Source organism: Neocloeon triangulifer, unplaced genomic scaffold, assembly GCF_031216515.1.
Source record: "Neocloeon triangulifer isolate White Clay Creek 2 clone unplaced genomic scaffold, ASM3121651v1 ptg000001l, whole genome shotgun sequence".
Taxonomy (NCBI): domain Eukaryota; kingdom Metazoa; phylum Arthropoda; class Insecta; order Ephemeroptera; family Baetidae; genus Neocloeon; species Neocloeon triangulifer.
The window spans coordinates 8,810,740-8,827,166 of record NW_026775544.1 but is presented as its reverse complement, the minus strand read 5'-3'; the positions used below and the strand labels follow the sequence as shown (position 1 = coordinate 8,827,166).

General features: G+C 39.3%; 5 protein-coding genes across 15 annotated transcripts; 3 read left to right on the top strand and 2 right to left on the bottom strand.

Annotated features, from left to right (window-relative positions):
- The first annotated feature begins 119 nt into the window (after positions 1–119).
- LOC132199721 (methyl farnesoate epoxidase-like) lies at positions 120–3,852 on the top strand. Its single transcript, XM_059624661.1, has 7 exons — positions 120–479; positions 571–813; positions 875–1,417; positions 1,476–1,656; positions 1,712–1,829; positions 1,885–2,020; positions 2,081–3,852. Exons 1-7 carry the CDS (start codon positions 389–391, stop codon positions 2,257–2,259), a joined length of 1,491 nt encoding a protein of 496 aa, XP_059480644.1. The 5' UTR covers positions 120–388; the 3' UTR covers positions 2,260–3,852.
- Positions 3,853–4,636: 784 nt separating this feature from the next.
- Positions 4,637–6,519, top strand: LOC132199730 (3-oxoacyl-[acyl-carrier-protein] synthase, mitochondrial). 2 transcript variants are annotated; one of them, XM_059624677.1, is made up of 3 exons: positions 4,637–4,775; positions 4,830–4,925; positions 5,001–6,519. In XM_059624677.1, the coding sequence occupies exon 3, from the start codon at positions 5,024–5,026 to the stop codon at positions 6,419–6,421; it is 1,398 nt and encodes a 465-aa protein (XP_059480660.1). In that variant the 5' UTR covers positions 4,637–4,775; positions 4,830–4,925; positions 5,001–5,023; the 3' UTR covers positions 6,422–6,519. The 2 variants fall into 2 exon arrangements, with proteins under 2 accessions (XP_059480660.1, XP_059480667.1); XM_059624684.1 differs by having other exon boundaries at positions 4,996–6,519.
- Positions 6,520–6,536: 17 nt separating this feature from the next.
- Positions 6,537–11,931, bottom strand: LOC132199681 (DNA-binding protein P3A2-like). Of its 7 annotated transcripts, none has more exons than XM_059624609.1 (12): positions 11,839–11,901; positions 10,709–10,794; positions 9,990–10,254; positions 9,743–9,867; positions 9,569–9,685; positions 9,321–9,516; positions 9,151–9,263; positions 8,904–9,092; positions 8,709–8,849; positions 8,455–8,647; positions 7,931–8,142; positions 6,537–7,876 (listed from the first exon to the last, which is right to left on the bottom strand). In XM_059624609.1, the coding sequence occupies exons 2-12, from the start codon at positions 10,727–10,729 to the stop codon at positions 7,652–7,654; spliced, it is 1,797 nt and encodes a 598-aa protein (XP_059480592.1). In that variant the 5' UTR covers positions 10,730–10,794; positions 11,839–11,901; the 3' UTR covers positions 6,537–7,651. The 7 variants fall into 7 exon arrangements, with proteins under 7 accessions (XP_059480592.1, XP_059480583.1, XP_059480633.1 ...); XM_059624600.1 differs by lacking the exon at positions 11,839–11,901 and adding an exon at positions 11,462–11,695; XM_059624650.1 differs by lacking the exon at positions 11,839–11,901 and adding an exon at positions 11,462–11,695 and having other exon boundaries at positions 7,931–8,046.
- Positions 11,365–14,145, top strand: LOC132199785 (5-demethoxyubiquinone hydroxylase, mitochondrial). 2 transcript variants are annotated; one of them, XM_059624772.1, is made up of 4 exons: positions 11,365–11,524; positions 12,641–12,801; positions 12,861–13,010; positions 13,085–14,145. In XM_059624772.1, the coding sequence occupies exons 1-4, from the start codon at positions 11,409–11,411 to the stop codon at positions 13,363–13,365; spliced, it is 708 nt and encodes a 235-aa protein (XP_059480755.1). In that variant the 5' UTR covers positions 11,365–11,408; the 3' UTR covers positions 13,366–14,145. The 2 variants fall into 2 exon arrangements, with proteins under 2 accessions (XP_059480755.1, XP_059480764.1); XM_059624781.1 differs by lacking the exon at positions 11,365–11,524 and adding an exon at positions 11,711–11,852.
- LOC132199758 (protein shifted) lies at positions 12,118–16,294 on the bottom strand. Of its 3 annotated transcripts, none has more exons than XM_059624718.1 (8): positions 16,133–16,294; positions 14,565–14,742; positions 14,202–14,299; positions 13,995–14,139; positions 13,792–13,935; positions 13,449–13,661; positions 12,505–12,600; positions 12,118–12,450 (listed from the first exon to the last, which is right to left on the bottom strand). In XM_059624718.1, exons 2-8 carry the CDS (start codon positions 14,719–14,721, stop codon positions 12,257–12,259), a joined length of 1,047 nt encoding a protein of 348 aa, XP_059480701.1. In that variant the 5' UTR covers positions 14,722–14,742; positions 16,133–16,294; the 3' UTR covers positions 12,118–12,256. The 3 variants fall into 3 exon arrangements, with proteins under 3 accessions (XP_059480701.1, XP_059480718.1, XP_059480710.1); XM_059624735.1 differs by having other exon boundaries at positions 13,449–13,649; XM_059624727.1 differs by having other exon boundaries at positions 14,565–14,739.
- Between the last annotated feature and the right edge of the window lie 133 nt (positions 16,295–16,427).

The following is a 16,427-nucleotide window of genomic DNA, read 5'->3' as shown; positions in this document are numbered from 1 at the left end:
AGAGAAAATTGAACTTTAGTCAAAATTTTATGCAATAATTATCAAATTTCATCATTTATAGATAACTCTTCTAAAGTCCACAATAGTCCAATGTCTGATTCTTAATCACGTTATTTATACTTCAGAATTTCAGGTTTTATAAAATTTTTAATTATCGCTCTTCGTTATTATAATTAAGGCCGCGAGCGTAAAAAGTGACCACAAATAGTACTGGGTTATAACGGCTCTTGCTATCTCTCCCATTGGTTTACTATCGCAACGCGGTTCAATGTTCAACAGAGGTGCTTCCTCTAGAGAGACGCCCATCAGGCATCGGGCCTCTCTCACTTTTTGTATATAATACAGGAGCACACCCATTCATTTTTTACTCTTCTTTTTATCAACAAAAATGATTGTCGAAATCGTTTTACTCGTGTTAGTGACTATTGTCAGCTTCCTCTACATTGCAAGAGTTAGACGATATCCACACTTCCCTCCAGGTTCGATTGATTCTTAATATATTTTGAATTAAACTTTAAATATTAAAAAATTAAATATTATAAATAATTTTTTGGTTACGTAATCATTTAGGACCACCAAATTATCCTGTTGTGGGAAGCCTCCTTGCGTTGAGGGCAAGTACACCGTTGCACGAGACTCTATTTCAACTTTCAAAAAAATATGGGCCTGTGGTTGGACTCTTCTTGGGGCCGCAAGCAAAGAGCGTGGTGGTGAATGGGTATGAGGCAGTAAAGCACGTATTAATGAGAGATGACTTTGCGAACCGACCTGACGGACTCTTGATTCGGGCCCGTTCCTATAATAAAAGATTAGGTTTGTTGCACAGCCTTACTTGATATTTTTAATAGTAAAAGTTCAACTTGAATCAATAAAGGTGTGCTGTTCAGTGATGGTCCCTTGTGGAAGGAGCAACGCCGTTTTTCGCTGCGCCACTTGCGGGATTTCGGTTTTGGTAAACGGAGCATGGAGGGACTGAACCATGAGGAAATCAGCACATTGATGCAGAACTTGGATGACCGCATTTCCAAAGCAGGAGACTCCATGGACACAAAAGGAATAGAAATAAAAGATTTATTCCCCGTGTCGGTGATAAACATTCTTTGGGCAATAATGGCTGGAGTGCGATACGACCACAACGATGAGAGCTTTAAGACTTTGATGTTTAACGTTAACGAGTTTTTCCGAAATGGAAGTCCTACTGGAGGAATCATGGCTTTTCCACTTTTGAGATTTGTCCCAATCGTCAATATTCCTTACAAAAAGCAGTTGGTGTCAGTCGACGTATTGCAAAAGTTCATCCAAAAGTCTATCGATGACCACAAGGAAACATACCAGGAGGATAATATGAGAGACTTTCTGGATGTTTTTATAAAGGAATTAAAAGAGCAAGAAAATAATAAGAATTCAACTTTCACTGGTAAAACTGCCTTTTTATATTTATATATTGGCATTACTTTAATATCAAAATGTTATAGAGGAACAACTGGTTGTGTTGTGTATGGATTTGTTTTTGGCTGGCACTGAAACTACAGCTAGCAGTCTTGGCTACTTCTTTTTGTATCTCATGCAGTACCCAAAAGTTCAGGAAAAAATGAGGCAGGAAATCTTCAAAGTTGTAGGACGCGATCGACTTCCATCATTAGAAGACATGCCAAAGTAATTTTTGTTTATAATTTTCGGTTCCAATTTTTTTATTTAAAAATTTTTTTAGACTGCATTATGTGCAAGCCGCAACATGGGAAGTACTGCGAATGGCAAATTTGATTCCATTCACAGTACCACATTTTACACGTCAAAAAGTCGAGCTCTTTGGCTACACCGTTCCAAGGGTAATTTTTTTCTTATTTAAAATATCAATATTTTTTTTAATTGTTTTTATTTTAGAATTGCCTAGTAATGGTGAACTTGTATTCCGTGATGATGGATGATTATTGGGGGGACCCGGAAACTTTTAGGCCCGAAAGGTTCATCAAGGATGGCGTTTGCGTCAAAAATGAGCGCCTCATATTATTTGGAATGGGTACGACAAATTAAATCTGATTTGAAATAGTAATTTTAACATTTATATAATTTATTACAGGCCCCAGAGTGTGCCTCGGTGAACCACTTGCAAAGAATACGTCTTTTCTTTTCCTGACGTCGCTTCTGCAGAAATATCGGTTCAGCCTGCCAGCGCATCACCAAAAACCCAACATGGACCATTTGCAAGGTTTTACGAGCTCCCCGAGACCTTACAAAGTTAGCGTACATCGCGTATAAATTTATTTTTGCTAGACATATTATTAAATATTACGTTTCATAATGAAAAAATTAATTTTGGTATCATCATAATGTAATAATTATTTTATATGAGATTATACAAGACTTTTTAGTTTGTGTGGTATCATAGCAATATGTACTTATTTTAATTTTGTATTTTTATTTATTATTTAGTTGGTCTTTAAGTACTAGTTACTATTATTTTGAATATATATGGATATTTTTTTTCAAACAACTGGAATGAAAATAAAATTATTGAATATAATTTTTTGTATTGGTGAGAAAGATTTTTAAAAATTCGCATCGCCAAAATTAATAATGCAGGACAAAAGGAATTTATGGAGCAAGTAACGCGATCTAGTCATTAGATACATTTGGATACATTGTTGCCCGACAAAAACGCGTGTTTTTGCAACCAACACGAGTGACAGGTTGAATAGCAATTTTAATATAAAAATAAAAGGCTTAGTTTAAAAGGGTCAAGCGCGCTCATTGCTACGTGTATGATCACGAACAGCATGACTGGACTTGCAAAATTGGCAAAAATATTCTCTTCTTCAGGTAAAGTAATTTTCAAAAAAATAATTAAGCTTTTAATGGGATTGACTGGTAAATTAATTTTATTTTAGATGGTCTCTCTATCTGGAGGAAATTTGTCTTATTTACTTCGATTATTCAATTTTTTACTTTTACGATTGTAAGTGCTGTGTCCCATAAGGGTGGCTTTAATGGCGGGAAAGTCGCAATTTTTGCACTACCCGCCGTTTTGTTTTTTCTCATTCTTGCATTCGGCTTGGTCTGCATACAGGTAATTAAATAAATTTATATAATTTAATCCAAAATTCAGAATAAAACAAAAACCTATATTAAAAAAAAATAATAATAATAATGAACATTGAAACGCGTTTCTACGTCGATATTCTTGATCATTAAAGGGAGCAAAGATTGTCATCGATAAGATGAACAAGAAAATCATTGAACCAGATCAAGAGAAAGGAAGTCCCGACAAGGAGGTAACAAAATTATATACATAATTATATATTTTTTTTTATCTCAATCAAAAGGGCTATACAAATTTCTTTCGTTAAACCACAATTATTAAGACAAGTTTTTACGTTTGAAGTTGCGTCCAAATACTCAGAACCGTGGAGCTGTGGGAGACGGTCAAGATGATACTACAGAAATCAATTTGGAATAAAAACAAATTTTTCAAACATTTAATTTGGTCATTTATCATACATTTAATTTTAATCGCGCATTAATTTAAATGATTTGGAGAAGAAGAAGGATTATTGTACATTGAAAAATAAAAATTAATTTACGGACTGGTCTAGTCATACTAGATTTTTGAAAAAAAAAGGAACGTACATAATTAGTTTGATTGGGATAATCATAATTTGAAAATAGTTTGTTTTCAGGACTTGCTTAGATAAATACATACAGCAGATACACAATGATAAGTGTAGCAAAAAAATGTTGTGAAAATAAAGAGATTATCTACGCAAGTTTCCGTAAGTTGTGTAAAATTTACGTTTTGTCAAATTATCTGGATTTGTTCATGTATATGGGTTATATTTGCCCTCATTTCGAACCTTTTGAACCCAATAAACATTTATTGAAAATAAGTCTCTCGATTATTTTTCCTATTACATTATTGTGGATGAGAAATTCAAAAAAATATAAAAATAAAATTTTATTATTCTCACTGCTTAACGCTTTTGTTAATTAAAACAATGACTCGACGATATTGATAATTCAATTAGATTGGAAAAGTTTCGTTGAATTCAATCTAGATTAACGTGTATTATTTTTGTTTTACATGCATACATAAAACTAAAATAACACACGTTATTATTATAAAACTGGAAATTAGATTGCATACACAATATGCATAATATAATTAAAATAAAGCCATGCATAATTTCAATTAAAAAACATTTTTTCCAGCTTTTACAATAAACACGCCTTTTCCGTGTTTTTGTGCAGGTTTACAGAAGTGGCCGCGCATTATTAATAATCTATACATACTACACCGCAAAATCACGAGATCGAGTTCATTTTACGGCAGTTGGTGACGGCGGGGGCGCCCAGCATGTTTGTGTAATTTGCATTATTGTTTTTTTTTGCACCCGCAATAATCAAACACGCACGCTTCAAGCTATAAGGCGAAAGAAAAAATAAACGTTGAACTATATATCTAAATAAAAAACAAAAATATTACCAGCCCATGCAGGAAAAACACACAGAAAATGAAAAGATGAAAAATCGCGGCAGAATGTCTGACAGACTGAACAAAACATAAAAAATCCTGTTTTCTTTTCTGTTGACGAGACGAGGAGACACGAGCGAGGGCTGAGGTAAAGGACCAGAGGTAAATAAACACAATTTGAAACTTAAAGGAGCAGTAAAGGAGAGTGGAGGAGCAAACGGGAGGGAGAGGGGACGGGCTTTTGTTGTTGTTTTCATTCAACTCCACGATCCACGAGAAGCAGTGCTTTTCGCCACAATTTTATGTCGTATGTATCAAGGCGCATTTCAATAGCACCTAATTTAATACTCTTGCTCACCAGGATGAACTTTAACAAATCGCAGAAAGAGAAGAGCAAGAAGATAATTTAATTTGGTGACTTTGGTATATCCGCAATGTTTATATGAGACGACTATTAGTAAGTTTCTAAATTTAAAAAAATTCATCCTAATACGTATTCAATATTAATTTATTTTCTTTTTTATAAGTATAGCATAGACTGCTCTGAGTGAAACTATGAAAGTTTCAGCGGTAAAGATGATGAAAAGGACACTGCACCTCCTGCACAGTGGCAGAAGTTGTCGCAGCGTTGCTCGTATGATGTCCCGCTGGTCGTCTGCAGCGCTGACAGCCTCTGTGCCAAGTCGAGTTGTTGTGACTGGTATGGGGGTAGTCTCTCCATTAGGCTGCAACCTTCAGCACGTTTGGACACAGCTCCTCGAAGGAAAGTCTGGCATCACCAGGCTCACTTCTGAGAATTTCTCAAAGATACCGTGCCAAGTTGCTGCCCTCGTCCCTCGAGGCCCTGAGGAACACCAGCTGGATTTGGACAAGCATTTTTCAAAGTCGGACCTTCGAACCATGGCTCCTGCCACTGCCTACGCTCTTTTGGCCGCTAAAGAGGCTCTGCAGGACTCCCAGTGGCATCCTAACAATGACGAAGGCCGAAATTCCACAGGCGTTTCAATTGGCATGGGAATGGTGGATTTGCTTGATATTGCGGATTCAGCACAGCTGATGGCCACCAGAGGCCCCAATAAAGTTAGTCCCTACTTTGTCCCTCGCATCTTGTCCAACATGGCTGCAGGACACCTGAGCATCAAGTATGGTTTCAGAGGACCCAATCATTGTCTCTCGACGGCCTGTGCGACTGGTGCCCATTCCATTGCGGATTCGGCTCGACTAATTAGAGAGGGCTCTGCCAAAGTGATGGTTTGTGGAGGATGTGAGGCTGCAGTTAATCCCCTGGCCGTAGCTGCCTTTTGCAGACTCAGAGCTCTGAGCACACAGTTCAACAACGAGCCAGAAAAATCATCTCGGCCTTTCGACAAAAAAAGGGACGGTTTTGTTATGGGTGAGGGCGCAGCTGTACTAATTCTAGAGGATCTGGATCATGCCGTGGACAGAGGAGCCAAAATTTATGCTGAGATTCTTGGTTACGGAGCCTCAGGTGATGCGAACCACCCAACTGCGCCTTCAAATGACGGTCTTGGCGCGTCCCTTGCCATTCGCAGGGCCCTCGAAGTTGCTGAGGTAGAAATTGAAGAAGTAGGACATGTCAATGCGCACGCCACCTCCACGCCTTTGGGAGACGAGGTGGAAATAAAGGCACTGCGGTTGGTGTTCGGAGACCACCTGAACAACATTAAAATCTCTGCCACCAAAGGGGCGCATGGCCACTTGCTTGGAGCGGCTGGTGCTCTTGAAACAGTTTTTACTGTGATGGCTTGTCAGAGTGGTTACGTGCCACCGACATTAAACCTAGAAGAAGTTCCTGACGACCTATCTGAATTTAACTTTGTGGCAAAAGAGAAGCAAACATGGGAAACGGACAATCGAAGGATAGCCATTAAAAATTCCTTTGGCTTTGGTGGCACAAATGCAACCTTATGTGTGGCTCAGTATGATGACTAGGATCGACTTAAAAAATTTCTGTGATTTTAGCTTTGCTATGTTTTTGGAGAAAATAATAATAAAAATTGGAGCAGGTTATGCGCTTTTATCCAATAAAAGTTGTTTCAATTTTCAGACTACACATTCAGATTTATTGTTTGATCTTAATTCAGTTTCATTTCCAAACATGGTGATAATACTGCACTACACACAATGAATGACATGGTCAAATATGGAAATTGTGACAAGTTCTCATAACACAAACGATCAAAACGGCAGTAACCATAGTACCTATCTATGGCCGTGATAGTGCTTTGGTTTAACTGTGCATGCAAGTGGATGAATTGCACTTGCATGCCCTGTAACTAACAAATCTGTACACTTGAATACAACAGAAATTTCCTTGAAATTAAGTATCGCCAAATATGCTTTTAGCTGGGAAAACTGGTCAAACTGAAAAGGGTATGGGTATTTTCCTTCTCGTTTAGTAACCCAAAAAATAAATTTTAATTCGGCGAATTAGATCAAAAATCATTCAATAGTTGTGAATTATTCACACCCAACGACTAGTCAACAACAAAAGACATTTACATCTGAGGTAATAAGCTTAGTTCACAGCATTTCACTTCAAATAGCAGCCAAGGCTGAATATTTGTAGCCAAGCGCTAGTGATCCACTAAAAACATGGCTTGGTTCACAATTTTGTGAGAGTCAACACATATAGTTATGCATAACTATGAAATTACATTCCAATTATAAAGGTCAGAAAGTTTTCTACACCATTTGCACTGAAACTGCACGATTCAAAGTGATCTAATGCTTTGTAATAGCAATTTTGTTTTCCATCAAATTTGTTTTAAAATTTTGGTCAAGCTCATTTACAAGAGTGAATAAAATATCTGTACCAACTAGGTATATATGTACGCTTAGGAGACAAAATACAGGTGAAACAATTAATCTTTTTGTGTGTGTTGCAATTACGATTATAATCTAGAATGATATTACAATGGAAAGCTGACAGTATTTTCAGCCATTATTTGTACACCACAGTGCATGATCATTATCTTCCTGCCAATTTTACAAACAGTAAAGCAATTTTAAAACCTCCAATATAGACTTGAAACAACACTTTTTTAAGTACTTGATTTTGGACCATCAAAAATCAACAAAGCAGACATTTAATTTTGCAACTTCACCAGCAGACAGCAGGGGAAGTTAGTCGAATGACATGCACACAAATAATTTACAAGCTTAGTTTTCACTTGAATTGGCTGTACTGACTACCACTGTCACCTCAGCCTCTTCTTTGATTGTGGGAGGTGACACGGCTTTAAGAGATTGTGCGTCCTTCAGTGACACAACTTGCAGCACTTGGCCTTCTTGGCCTACGACCATGCCTCCTGGCCCGACGGTAATTGTCTCAATTCCGTCGCTTCCGCCCTCCACTTTTGGAACTTGTACTACAGGGGTTACAACCTGAAAGTTTCCAATACTGAAATGTGAACGTGAAGCTAACGGTAGGTCTTCTACCTGAACTGTGGTTCCATCTGCCTGGTTTTGCAGCTGCTGAATATTTGCAACCACAGTTTGATACATGTTGGCGCCAACAGGCACAGTTATCATGCCCGATACTGACACAGGATAACCTGTCAATAAACGATCATTAGAAGACGATGTTCCTTCCATAGCACCAGTAGCGTCTTGGCCCTGAGGGGCAGCCGATGCGACCATGACCCGATACTCTGTCACCAGGATAGGTTCATTAGAAAAAAAGAATTCATTTAAGACTACCACCAAGCATGCATGTGTGTTGTTGTGTTGTTAGTGTGTGTAAAAAAAAAAGAAGAAAAAGACCCCAAAAAATCATGGGTTCCTCAAGCAAAATAAAAGAACAAAACATTTTATTATTCAAGAAAAAATTTTAATGCCATTATAATAATGACAGAAAGAGCACAGAAAGCGCAATCAAAAATATTAACACAATTCAAGTGAATCAAAGTATAAACTTAAAATACTTTTGAACTATTGCTCTAGCCTAATGATGCAAATCCTACCATGTCCGTCCTCTCCAGTGAGGATAAGTTGTCCATCCTGGCCAAGAGTGGCCTCAGTCACAGTGTTAAGGTCAACAGACACACTACCACCTTCGCCATGGGTGACATCAGACAAGGCCTGTACAGCATGGACAGTCGTCGAACCATCCTGTCCAGTGCCAGTGTGAATTTGGAACACAGCTGGAAGCTCACCCTAAAATAAGGAGCAAATTGAATTATCTTGTTTGTAACAAGAGAATTAAACATCAACTCACTGTTGCTACACCTTGCACCTGAGCTGTTGTGCCATCAGGTAAAGTGATGATGGGGTTGTTGGGATCGACTTGAATAATCGATACAGTACCATCAGGGTTGCTAATAGTTTGCAGAACAGCAGGTGCATATTGTTGGGTAACCTATCATAAATAAAGGATAAGTATTGGCAGACGATAGGACTCAAAAAATTATACTTGTGTTTGCTGCTGGGCTGCAGCTGTGAGGTTGGGGCTAGTTATTTTATGAACTTTGATGGTCGAGTTAAGTCCAGCAATATTAGGCTTTTGCTCCTCATCCTCGTTAAATGCAGGTAATAGGTCATCTCGACCATGGAACTTGTAGCAGTTAATGACTATCTGACGAAGAGCGTGTGTCCATGATATCTGAATTTTTATATTTAGGATCAGCAACAAAATTTAGATGGGGAAAAAATATACACACCTTCTGTTTCTCTTCCTCTGATCTGGCATCCATTCTAACATTAGCCCATGGTAAATCTTTAGGCCACCAAGGAGGCCGAGTTGACTCTCTACCCCATCCAGGTTTGCCACGACCTGAGACAATAAATTAATAAATGAGTCTCTTTAGCACTTAAAAAAAGTTTTGTATACCAGTAGAATATTTCAGCATGAGAGGGATGAAAGCCCTGAGCTGTGCTTGAGTCATTTTCTCCACAGGAGTTGGAATTCCGTCAATCACCAACGGAGGCAGCTCGTACAAAGATGGATCTTCTTGAACTGGTGGTGGCGCCTGTTGGGCCAAAGCAGTTTCCAGTTCTTGCATAATTACAGATCTGAGGTTTCGAACCTGTTGAAAAAATTGTTAAATAGTGGCTTAAGTCGACAAACAAAGAACTTACCACATCCTCTAACGGCTTGGCTCCGAAGACTTTGAAACTGTTATTTGGTTTTCCTGGAGTGCCAACAAGCACCACTGCTTGCTGGCCAACTCGGGTGGCAAATTCATCAATAGTTTGCTATGGAAAGACAATACTTAGCTCTTCCATTATTTCTTTAGATGTAGTCAGACTTACCCTCAACTTCCTCAGCAATCTGTTTTGCTGTCTCTTCCTAATGGAGGGGTTTGTTTCAAAAGAGTGTGGCCTTTTTCTTTTCTTGGAAGATGCAATGGCAGCTGCAGCAGCAACGCCAACTGGTCCTGAAGGAAGAACACATAATCATTACCACAAAATCTTTATCATCATTTACAGCCTCAAAATTTTAATTAAATATTGAATGAAGTATGAAGAAAATATTTTTATAAAATTAAAAATTATTTACCTGCCGCGGCCAACTGGGCCGTGACATCGTCGCTCATGGCCACAGTCATGAGGTCAGCCCCATCATTGTCATCATCGTCGTCGTCATCGTCGTCAAAACAAGTCGAATCTGGAGACGACGGCATGTTGTCCTCGTTGTCGGAAACCATGTGGGTCAAATTTGCGTCTGTCCCGCTGTCGTTGCCCGGTGGGCTTCCTGGAAGTACGATCTGTGATTCTCCACTTGTCGCACCACTCATCGTCACCATGGAAGGGCTCGGCTGAGTCTGGAAGTGGCAATAAAAGATTCTGCTAAAAATGAAAGAAAAAAATCGGCTAGACATTTACAAATATTATGCAAAAAGTGGCAACTGGTTAACTGAAATGCATCCTTTCAAAAATTGGTTTATGTAAGAGAACTCATGCGATAAGCAAACTTATAATGTGCATACTCATTATTTTTTTAATTACATTAAAAGTAACACAAAATATTGATCGAAATTGAGAAATGTATATTTTAGTTTTTTTTTTTTTCATATTTTTACTGTGACTAAGAATAAATAAATAATTTACTAAAACGAAACCGGCTATTTAGTCGCATGTACATGGGGAAGTGTGAAGTTTTGAATTTAGGAGTGTTAGCGCATGCGGATGCATTTTGTTGACAAAATCAAAGAGTTCATCGGCCTCTTGAGACACAGAATGCATCAAAAGTATAAAAAAAAATTCAAGTGTATGTACCTCAGCACCAGCAGCACTCATAGAGGCTGTGTACACCTTGATGGCTACTTTTTTAAAACTAATTTTTCTTAATTTATCGGCAGACTCTGCAACAACGACAAAGCACAAAAATAGAGTTTCATTGTTAAATGACGGACCCTAAGTTAATACAAGTCGTATAATTTTGTGTGTGTCAATTGCAGCAAGGAGGCGAGGATAAAACCGCGGTACGAACGGAATTTAATAAGCCTTGCTCGCTATCATTGGTATCATCACCATCAGCATCGCTCTCGAAAATTTCTCCCGCTGCGAGAGCGACGTTGGAAAAATCAATAATTACTTGAAGCCTCCGATACCGAGAGGGGGTTGCACACACAGCCACCCTCCAAAACAGTGATGTAACGCATTAAAATACAGAAATACAATCTTCGCGAGCAAATCAAATAAAATTTCAAAGTGTCTTAATATGCAGCTAACAATTTAATGTTTAAAATTCTCAAATGTTATGAAAATAGCCTGCATTTTATGCAAGGAAGTGGTATTTATTTTCGGGTCAATATCGAAGATGGCTTCCGCATACAGAAATAAAAAGTCACAGGCCCCTACGAGCGGCCGACGGCTGCACGGGGCCGCCGGTCGCGGACCGAGCGGCGTGTGCCGCTTCCTCCGCCGAAAGGGTGCGAGAAATAATTTGACAGAAGGATGAAGCGCGCTAGACATCATGTGCTACGAGCAAGCCCAGTTAAAATTTGTACACTACGGCTGCGTACGCACCTGCGTGGAGGGAGGGTCATTTCAGCACGAAACTATGTCTCTGCGCTTTATGCCGACCTTCAGGTGAGACACAGGTTGATTTTGGACACCCTTGCCGCCGAAACGAGTCGCAAGACCACCCTAGACGGACCTAGCTCTTTAGATGGAACCGCTGCCTTTCGTCAACCATGAATATCGATCCGCAGCCCCTTTCCTAAGCGAGCATACAACAAACTTTTCGCGGTCGCCATTTTGAGTCTGCGCGATAGACGCGAAAGAGCGCAACTTTGCCGTTTCGCCGCCCTTTCGGCGACCAGCGCCGAATCCGCGCGTACTGACGCAGGCCACGAACGTGACCTGGAAAATCGCGGAAAATATTTTGCAACTCACGGGCTTACCTATGCGGAATGAGGTGCTGGAAACTTGGAATCGCACCACGAAATCCAAGTTTTACGCCGATCAAATGACGCTTGTGCGAGCGACATCTGTCAGTGGCCAGGCAGACAAACTTATTTGCCGAAAAAGGCGCCAAAACATAGAACACAGTGCCGCGTGCCGTCGCCGACACTGATTTTTACGGATTTTAATAATAGCTGATAGCAGTGTGACCTTTAATTCGTCTTTAATACATTATTATTCCATGGAGCTGAGGATTAATTATAAAAAAATTCCTTGAAAAGTTGAAAAAATCTAGTTTTTATTTTTACAAGCTTAGATTTTCAGGCAAAAGGTTTTTTAATATATTATCATAGAGATTTATTTTAAATATATCACAGACTACATCTAAAATCAATAATTCGGAGATTTTCATATATCTTACTGAAATTTCTTGTTGTGTCCTCTCGCGTTTCTACCGCCGCCATGGTGTCTCTTGGAGTTTCGTTTGGAAGTCGTTTTGGACTTTGTGCCATAAACAATTTCACAGTGATCCCCTCCAAATCCTTTCTTACAGCGGCATTTGTTTACTCCTCTGCATTTCCCGTCATTCATACACGGAATAATGCAACGTGCTGAAGAGAAATCGGAATAATTATGATTATTTGAGATCTTTTATTGCACCTTACAAAATTCGCATCGTAGCCCGTAGTGTCCTTTGTTGCATTCACACGTGTCCTTTTGGATGCATTTTCCATGATTCTTACAGTTGTCAAAACAAATTCCTTGATAAATAAAGAAATTTTTAGTATGTTTAATTTTCAGGTCCTTGCGCGTCAATAAAATTGCCGTATGCAATTGCATCAGGCAAAAACACACAGAAAAGTCGTCTGCTTTGTCAGATGAAGTCCACGGAATGCTTAGAGTGGACCATGCTGGAGAATTCGGAGCAAACAGAATTTACGCCGGACAAATGGCCGTGCTTGGTAAAATTTAAACACCTTGCAAATGTTTGAATTAAACATTTAAATAATAATTTTTTTAGGGAGAACAAAATCTGCAGCTCTTATCAAACATATGTGGGAACAAGAAAAGGAGCACAAAAAGATTTTTGAAGACCTGATGGTCAAGCACCGAGTTCGACCAACAGCTCTAATGCCATTTTGGCATATTGCTGGCTTTGCGCTTGGAGCAGGTACAGTTCTGATAAAAAAAAATTATAATTCTGTTTAACTAAATATAATAATTTTAACTTATTTTGAATTATAGGAAGTGCGTTGCTTGGCGAAAAAAGCGCCATGGCCTGCACAGTTGCTGTTGAAGCGTCAATCGTTGAACATTACAACGATCAGCTCAGAAAATTGGCCACGGAAAATCCAGAAAAATATGGGGAAATCATGGATGCCATCAAAAAGTGCCGAGACGACGAGCAAGAACATCACGACACGGGTTTGGAAAAAGGAGCCGAGCAGGCTCCCCTTTACAAAGCAATGACAGCTGTGATTCAACTAGGTTGCAAGGCAGCCATTGCGTTGTCCACCAAGATATAAATTAGCATAAGATCCGTCTTTGCATTTCTCAAAATGACTGAGCAGGAAAAAAAATAAACTCGCCAGTAAAATGTGCTACATACCGCCTTCACAATGCCGACCTTGAAACCCTGGCAGACAGCTGCAAACCCCCGGAGCAATACAGCTGCCTCCGTTCATGCACTGGGGGTAGCACAGCGCCGTCTGGCAGTACTGGCCCATGTAGCCTTCAGGACACTGGCATATCTTCTCTGCGTTGCACCACCCGTCGTTCGCGCACTTTTTGTCGCACTCTGGGTCTGGCCCTGCGCCCATGACTGGTGGTCAGATAAAATTTCCCTCTCACTAATTCAATTTTGACAACATTTTTTTTTTCTTTAAAATCTAATGTGTTCTATTATTTTTCTTAGGAATATTTGAAAATAATGAGAAGAAAATAATACACACCTCTCTGGGCACATTCCTTCCTAAGACTCACTCTTAAAGACATTTCTTCGCTTGGTTTGCCTTTTCGAGGCTCAATTTTGAGGCCGATACTAAATCTTGCGATTCCCCATCCATTTCCCGAGCACGGTAGTTTAACGCTAAAAGCTGGCCGGAGAATAAATAATTAAAAATTGATGAACCTTCTAATATTCAACTTAGTCTACCTTTGGGCCTTTTTGGTATGCGACCCTTGACGGGAATTGAAATTTGTGGTGATTCAAGAATTTGCTTGTTGTGTGACTCAAGTTTGTCAAAATGGTAAACATATTTCCTTACGCCAGACTGCCAAGTAAAATTCACATAGCCAACCTATGATTTTTGAGACTTTTAATTTATTAAATTTAAAATTTATATCATTGATGTGGGTAAACCTCTGATGGGATCATTGGCAAATACTCTTCAAACTTGGGGTCCAAGATGTATGGTGAAATGCGCTCGTCTCGGATAGCATCAATATCGATGGATAAGCCTAAACTTGACAGAAACAAAAATTGTAACAATTTCCTTGAAGCGTTGAACAGCGGCTCGCAGAGAGCAGACGGGATTAAATTTAATTCTCAAAATAATAATACTGTATGTGAGCGACTGGTTGTGCGTGGAGCAAAAAAGGGGTTTTGCGATCAAGTCCGAGTTAAGAGAGGGAACAAGATCATAGCTGCGATTGCGGCAGCGAGAACAATGAGAGGAGGTGAATAAATCGTTTTCCTGCTCGAGCGCGCTTATTGTCTCCTTACCGCTGAAGATCTTGACCTGCCGCCTGTCGATCCACAATCTGAGCAGATCTTCGGGAGGTTTGGGGGTATGTGCAGACCAGCCATTACTTGACTGCGGAGAGACGTGGGCAAAGCAGAAGATGGCCAGATATGCAGCAATAAGCAGGAGAGGCCACATATTTTTCACTGCCAGCCACTGCTGCAAAAAGGAATTTTAAATCAGGAGGCAAAGCAAGCAGTTTCAAATTGTGTGTGTGTCTAACTGGTGTTGTCGGCCTTGAGTAAAACATACACCAGCCGCAATATAAAAAGAGCTTGCTACGTTTCTGAATAAATTTAATTTATTATTTCTCCATCTCTTCTCGAGATCGGGTCGGTCCGGCGCGACCTATTCTCTCTCAATACCAAAGTGCAAAAAAGCAGCTCCCGTGTCGCCGGCACTGCAGTCGGTCTGGATTCAACAAAACAACTATTCACGGAATTGCCGCCCTGATCTGGCCAGACGACAGGCATTGGCAAACTTCATGCATCGTAATCCAATTTATAATTATAAATGGCCATAACTTTTTATTGTTATATAGCACTACACGTGTCTGATAATTAGATTGTCTCGCGAGAAATGGCAAGGTGTTTTTTTTTTCATATTCCGGCACTCCCATGTAGTAATAATGAGAATAGATCATAGCCGAGAGATTTCAATTTTATCACCAATTTGACGTCACTCGAAATTAAACGAGCGGCACTTCATACTATATATCTACCTTTTTTTTGCAGCATCTGCCTCTCTCTTACACATGCCTTTAAAAAGCACTAACAACATTATAAAAAAGCGGCCAGGACCAACAGTGATTAAAATGTTGCTGAAAACATTTTTACTCTGCTGTTATTTTGCGCTGAGCCTTTTATTACTACTCTGGCAGGCGTCAATTAAAGGAGATCCGCTCTCTATGAAGTAAAATATGCGCTGAAAAAAACTCGTGTTCAATTTCCACAGCTTAACATTTGCCACGGCGGATTTTAAAATGTCTAATCTCCACAAGGCACACTTATATATTTTATGTAAATATATTTGCAATATTTTAAAGCAGCGCCGCTCATCATTGGTATTGCGCGTTTCATTTGAGCGCTAAGTGCTTTTAATTCCTTTTACGCCTTTTACAAGCCGCGCGCTACAACAGGTTTCCTGAACATAGATTACGTTTTTGGCTCTAAAAACTCCGTCGGGCACAAAGCATTAAATTATAGAGAAATGGGAGATGTACTTTAAATTAATTGTGCTGCCTGGTTAAGAAGGATAATTAAAAGAATAAAATTGCTGTCACGTTTTTGCAAAAAAATAAATTTCTAATATCCCAATATATAAAAATTAAAAAAAAACTTAATTCAATTCCATTTACAATAAAAAAGTTAAAAGATTTTTGCCAAAGTTAATTTACTCGCCTAAATATTTATTAATTTTGAAGTAAAACCTTTGGTGTGATATCTTAATTTACACGAAAGGTGCTTCTGCAGACTCGGCCGACCATAATTATATTAAGATTATTATAACGCAATAAAAGTGTTGCTCTCGTGCGAGTGAGCGCGCTCACCTGGCATAAAGGAGCAGAAATTACTCTTCTTGTTTCCAGTGTCAAGACCTCATCTCGCTCCCTTCTTGTTATCTTAAACTGGTTTTTTCGCCGGACTAGCAGGCAGTGTATATTGTGCGACCTGCGTCCTCCAGAGCAGCTCCGACACCGACTGGCCCAAGAGTGTTATACTCCAAGACGCAAGACCGCCCCCTCCTATAAAAGGATCAAAAAAGAATATCCCAACAGCCTCCCGCGGGCCATCTGCTTCTCGACATGACGTCACTAATATACATATATGAAATATTATCATACA